Raw genomic sequence first — 6,934 nt, forward strand, 5'->3', positions numbered from 1 at the left:
AAAGTCTCAGGTCTTCATATACAATTATAATGACATATTTTTTAAAAACGTATCAATGCAAATCATCCTACGAGCTTTATAGTGTGTGTCATAGCAAAGGTCTCTAATATAGTCATTCACACCTAAAAAGGTTCTTAAGCCCTAAAAATTGTGGCAATTGCTATATTTTTTTATAATGGCATTAAACCACTTTCTAGTATAGAAAATCCCAAACATACAAAAGTAGAGAGGACAGCAAACTAAACCCCACATACCCAGCACCCACGAGCTTCAACAATTAGCAACTCATGGCCACTCCTGTTTAACTTCTACCCCAAACAGGTCCTCCCCACTCCCTCCACACTTACTACCTCCTCCATAATTTTAAAGTAAATCCCCAACAACATCATCTGTTTTCATTAGCGAATATTTCATTTTTAGAGTGTTTTTTTTTTTAATCCTGCTTTGTTTGCAAATATTTTCTCCAAATGTTTTGCTGGACATGCACATACACTATCATATATGTTATGTGTACTATTTATTTTAAAATGTATTTAGAAATTACACATCACTCTAATTTCTCTCTTACTTTTCAACAAAATAGCTCAGCAAACAATATAGGACAACTTCCCCCCTCCACTTAGGAAAAAATCAAGTACCTTGGAATATATATACATGTACACACAAACACACATTTCTGAAGTGGGTAGAATTACTTGGCTCTATCTAAGGATACACATTCTAAACTCCAACATTTAAGGGACTCCATTAAGCCAGCATCTGCTCTAAATGAATAATTAGTACAGCTGGTGCCACTTCCAGTTTTCCAGATCACACAAAGATTCCTGATGGTCTGCAAAGATGGGCTATTATTAGCTAGTTTTCTATAATACCACAAGTATTTCATTTACATGTTTTTCTTCTATGTGTGAAGAAGCTATATGTCAACCTATAAACTATGAAAACAGTTTAACATTCCCTACATTATGTACAAACATGCTGATGAAAACAAAAAAGGAGTAATATTTCATTAACTATAAACATTAAGCTCCCCAAAATAAGAGGAAATTTTATGAAAATAAGACAACTTACTCTAGAAGTATGAGAATGTTTATGAGCTCCTGGGGAGATACCTTGTTCCAGTAAGTTAACAGTGTATCTGAAAATGGAATAAAGTGTTACAGCTTGAAATAGCAGAGACCATAACAGCAAATATTAATAGCACAGTGAATTCCAAAGTACCAATAACTTTAGTTTCAATAACCATCAACTCATAACCAGTTCTGTCTCATCTGAATCCTGCCCTCCTATCTCATCTCACTGCCCAATACCCACACTACACTCTATTGAATTAATTCCAAATATACTGCTAAATCTGTATTTTCAACTTTAACAATTATTTTTATTTACTTTATAAATGTTCTTTTTGATGGCTTATCATCCCTGAAGACAGGAAGCGAAGTAGACCTGGGGTTTTTCTTAAAATTTTATGCAAAATGGTGCATGTATGTGCATTGTTCCAAAGGCAGGGTCAAGCACCTTTGCCTGCTACTCAAAGGACTCAGAGAACCAAAAAGTTTGAGAACTTGAGAGGAAAAGTGATAACTAATTTTCCTCTTTCTCTTTGGATTATTAACCCTGAAGTTCTAGCAATATACATACATACCACACAGATTCATGCAACAACTATTTTAGATACAAAAGCCTCTATATCACATATACTTCTCTTTTGAGTTGTTCTTTTTTTTTTTAACTTCCAACACACTCACTGAAACTTTTTTAAAAGAAAAATATTACCCCCACTTAACCTTCCATTCCGTTTTGTAACCTATTCAGATATAGCTAATGGTGTCAGCAGTTTCACGTCTAAATTTTAAAAACCTAGTGGAAGTGTTACTCAGTCGTGTCCGACTCTTTGTGACGACATGGACAGTAGCCTCATTGGGCTCTTCTGTCCATGGAATTCTCCAGGCAGGAATACTGGAGTGGGTTGCCATTTCCTTCTCCAGGGGATCTTCCCGATCCAGAGTCTGAACCTGGCTCTCCCGCATTGCCGGCAGACTCGTTACCTACTGCTGCTGCTGCTAAGTTGCTTCAGTCGTGTCCGACTCTGTGCGACCCATAGACGGCAACCTACCAGGCTTCCCATCCCTGGGGTTCTCCAGGCAAGAACACTGGAGTGGGTTGCCATTTCCTTCTCCAGTGCATGAAAGTGAAAAGTGAAAGTGAAGTCGCTCAGTCGTGTCCCACTCTAGTGACCCCATGGACTACTCCTCCGTCCATGGGATTTTCTAGGCAAAAGTACTGGAGCGGGGTGCCATTGCCTTCTCCGCATTACCTACTGAGCCACCAGCAAAGCTCTAGCATGGATCGCAACAGTAATCAGTTACAGAATGGCCAGTCTCCCGAGAGCCTCTAAATCTAGGAATGGACCACTAAGCAATGTTGCCTAAACGGAGGGGTGACAGGGAGGAAAGAGTGCATGGCTTTTGACTTTATGTCCAACTTACTAATGACCATGGGTATTTGTGGTTTTCAATGATTATAAAATATTGACTGCCTGGAATAAAGATGCTAAAATCGGGTCAAATTAATTTGTTTCAAAAATAAAGCAAGGGTAAGTTCCAACCCCCCCCTCCCCCCTCTTTTGTGACGCACTTCAGCTCAGCGGGGCTTTCCCAGAAGTCACTGCGTTTCCACTCTCTCTAGTCTCCTGTCGGCACAGGGTCGCTTGAAGCCGCCATCTTCCCTGCCTTGTGCCTTCGCTCTTCTCGGCAAAGGAGGCTGGTGTCTCCTTCCAGCCCCCCACCTACATCCTGCTGTCCACCCCTGAGCCATCTTTGATCCATCTTCTCCCCCACCAGGTGCCCTGAGACGACTTCACAGGTCTGTAAAAGCGGTGAAACTCTCGATCGGTCCGCAGCCCAGTTCTAGTTGACGGCCCTTCTGCCATTTTCTGGAGGTGCCTGTCTCCACTATTTGACAATCCCAGTCAGAGAATCAAGATGGAGGTGGGGGACGTGGGTGAAGAAGACAGGGAACGTGGGCGGAGCTCTTCTGAAGAAGATACAATGCAGAACGTTAGCCTCTGTGATGTGTCTTCTGAAGATTTTAAAAAAACCTGGCTAACACTAAAAGAGCTCCATGACAGAGAGCTACGCCGACTTCAGGGGAAAGTAAACAGTTTGAGAAAAGAGCGATTGTCAGACGGGAGGAGGACAGGCTCCATATCCAGAATCAAAGAGTTGACGGAGCAAAAGAGAGCGCTGAATGACACTATCCATGACCTGCGAGGTCAGTTAAACGCGAAAGTATGCGATCACTGTACAGTAAACGAAACATACAGAAATACACTACAGCAAGAATTTTATGATATCCAACAACAAAATCTGAAGTTTATTTGTGAGCTTACAGCAGAAAGGAATAAATTAAGAGAAGAAAACAAGCAACTTTTGGCTAGGCTCAAGAGGAAACAGCCACAGTCTCGCCGTTCTTCTTCTGATAGTGATGACGACTTCATCCCTGGGTCTCAAAAGAGCGAGTCATTTATTTCGATCGGGGACCCTCCACCTGGACCTGAGAGGTATGCGGCTCTCAAAATGATAACGCAAACGAAAACCAAACAGATGAAAGCTCGAGGGAAAAAGAAACAGCCACACAGTTCCAAACTTCAGGTTCCGTTGTACAGGCAGGACGTCTTTGAGGTGCCAGAGAGCCCTCAAGAGATTTCCTCTAACAGCACTAAGACTATCACAATAAGCAGTGGCAGTCAGAAGTCATCTAGCACTGTTCCTTCAGCGTCTACACTCGGCCCTCAGACTGTGTGTGAATTTCAAGATGACTCCAGCCTTCCTGATGCCAGGCTTGGCCGTCCACAAAGCAAATCCATTTTCACACAGAGGACCTCCCCACAGAGGATCTCCACACCAAAGCGAGGAACTGAGATTGATTTCCCTTGGAGCCTTTCCAGTATTTCTCCAGAAGAAGACCTACCTACTGAAATATTACCTGAAACTTCAGAGGAAAGTATAATTGATTACAGCAAAAGCATATTTTCTCCTCTCACACAGAGAGACGAAAACAACACTTTACATCTATTTCCTTTAGACTATACTTCAAGCTCTACTGTGCAAAGACCATCATTAGGTGTTTTTCGTATTTCAATGAGAGAGAGCAGTAGCCAGACACCTTGCAGTGAACAGTCCACAGCAAGGAAGGATACGAATGGAGCTACAGGTGCAGCCCATGATGCTGATAAGCCACAAGATGAGACTCAGGCTTGCACTCAGGGTCTTCAATAAAGAGAAAAACCAAGATATAGTTAGAAAAAGGGGGGAAGTAGCTATCACTCCATCTCTGTCTTAAGGAGACTACTTTTCTGGTCCAAGAGGACAGTCTTCCTATCAATTCAGACTATTTAACATTTGTATTCAGACTATGTAACTGATAATTCCTGACTTTGATTCTACTTCCCAGAATATAATATACAGGCAATAAAATGTTGGGCAAATGACTAAGACTTTGAAATAGTGACTTATTGCCAGTTAATAAAATTCAGCTACAAAGAAAGAAACTTAGTTTTCAGAATCCCTCTACTTCTGTATAGAAGTGTAGAGATGACCATCTTTTTGTTGAAATTAAGCTGCTAGTGTCTGTGAGTCAGTGTGTGCCATGCTGAGTTGGTTTAGTTGTGTCCTAGTTTTTGAAACACTGTGGACTGTAGCCTGCCAGGCGCCTCTGTCCGTGGGATTCTCTAGAAGAATATGGCAGTGGGTTGTCATGCCCTCCTCCTGGGGATCTTCCCATCCATCGAGTCTCTTAGACTCTTGCACTAGCAGCTGAGTTCTTTATTACTAGTGCCACCTGGGAAGCCCTTATGAGTCAATAAGAAGGCTTAAAAAAAAGAAAGCCAAGAGAACACCTAAAAGGCCTGGGCTGTAAGAGTTCAACCCTGTAATACTTGTGAAATACTTACTTGGCTTGACAAGGTAACTACAATACTTACACTGAGAAAGATTCAGAAGCAGATATTTTTCAGAATAAAATGAGTATGACTTTCCAGATACCATACAGCATGACTTAAATTACAAAAGAGAAGATGTGACACAGGCTGTATACTAGTTATGAAGATTTGCTTTTAAAAATCAAAAAGCAAGAGCATAAGAAGGAAAAACCTCATTAACAAAGACCAACTATTTAGCAAGCAAGGGCAACATTTACAAGAGCAGGAGACCTTTTCAGGAAACAAAGCAGTTATGGTTTTATCTGTAACAAAAAGCAGCCAGTTGCTTGTCACTGGTTATCACAGTGTGTGTGTGTGCATGTGTGTGTGTGTGCTTGTGTTTGCACGTGTGTACGTGTGCAAGTGTGTGCACATGTATACTGAATGGAGGAGGGGAGAACTAGTCAGCAATGCATGTCCCTCTCCTTCCTTTCTTCTGTCCTCCCCCTACCACCCTCCTTACTTTCCCTGGGCCGTGGTAGTATTCAACTCCTTTTTTCTTTGCGTTTTTTTTTTTTTTCCATGTGTCCTTGGCGTGTAGAAAAAAAAAAGTTATTGACTGAATTGATGTGCCATAAAACTCACCCTTTAAAATAGAGTACAATACATTAGTTTATATGGTATATTTAAAAACTTGTAAAACCATCACCACAGTTTTAGAATATCTTCATCACCCTTTAAAAAAGCCCATACATAATAGCAGTCGCTTTCTACATTCCCCCACTTTCTAGCTTGTGGGGAGACAAAAACAATAAGCTGTGGTTGTGGGTGTTAATTTGATTCAATATCTCTTGGAATGAAGTACCACCAGGGTTGAATATTATCTCCCTTTACATTTCTCTTTCCCAAAACATGGAAGCTTATAACATAGCATCAATAATCTTTGACTTTTACTCTAAATCATACATTCTAAGTAGTTGAAGGTTGTAGTTGTTTAAAACTGTTTTATTAATGTACTTTACATTTCATATCTAGCTTTTGATGTGTTTCAATCTCTCTGGCAAGTTAACTATCAACTTATTTTATGTTTTTATATTCTGCATTATTACAAAAATATTTAAAATAATATTTACTAAAAACAAAATGGAAAAGGAGTAAAATTTACTGTATTATGATTTGACTTTTGCTGTAACTCATACATTCTAAGTACTTGATTCTAGTTATTGCCGGTGCCAGCTGGCAAAGTCGATCAGGTCCCGAGAACGTGCACGGTGGGGCTAAGAAAGAAACTAAAGCAAGAGACTACAACAAAGATGGGGTCGAGAGGTTCAGACACGTCTCCACGAAGGGACGCAGTCTGACACCAACTTCATTCAGCATCTTATATTTATACAGAAAAGCGTGAGAAAGACAAGACAGTTGACATTTTTTCTTGGTTGACGTATACATCTTACGAACAGTCACAAGAAACCTTGAGAGCATGGGAATGGCACCCTGTTATTATTTCTTACACCAGATAACCTTTCTCTGTGTGTGAGAAGTTTGCACAGAACTCCAGGTGTCTGCAGTAAATAAGCGCCTAATCTCTGGGGTGGCAGGACAGAGAGCTTTGTTTGCAAGCAAACCCTCAAGGACTGAGGCAGCTCCCAGAGCTTGTGTCCTTTGGACAGAGGACCCTGTTCTCACGGGCAGCTCCCCGCAAGTTATTCAAAACTTTTATTCATTTACTTTAGAATTAGTTATTCATATCTAACATTTGATGTGTTTCAATCTCTGGCAAGTTAACTGTCAACTTATTTTATGTTTTTATATCCTGCATTATTAGAAAAACAATGTTTAATATTTATTCAAAACTAAATAGAAAATAAGTAACATTTAACTACTGTATTGTGCTGATCAAAACCAAGGTGCTTTTATGTTCTTCATTGCTGTTTGCTTTTTTCTTTTAAGTATTTATTTATTATTTGGCTTCCTGGGGGTCTTAGGTGCAGCATGTGGGATCTGTATCCCTGT

General features: G+C 40.3%; 1 protein-coding gene across 1 annotated transcript in view; it reads right to left on the reverse strand.

Annotated features, from left to right (window-relative positions):
• Positions 1-33: 33 nt before the first annotated feature.
• LOC104984165 (dedicator of cytokinesis protein 11-like) overlaps positions 34-6,934 on the reverse strand; it is a 16,532-nt gene continuing 9,631 nt past the window's right edge. Inside the window, exon 5 of the mRNA XM_010833790.1 lies at positions 34-1,138. Within this exon, the coding sequence (XP_010832092.1) occupies positions 1,068-1,138 (71 nt within the window). The 3' untranslated portion in view covers positions 34-1,067. The remainder of the gene's footprint in view (positions 1,139-6,934) is intronic.

This window comes from Bison bison, unplaced genomic scaffold (genome assembly GCF_000754665.1).
Source record: "Bison bison bison isolate TAMUID 2011002044 unplaced genomic scaffold, Bison_UMD1.0 scf7180017863930, whole genome shotgun sequence".
Classification (NCBI taxonomy): Eukaryota; Metazoa; Chordata; class Mammalia; order Artiodactyla; family Bovidae; genus Bison; species Bison bison.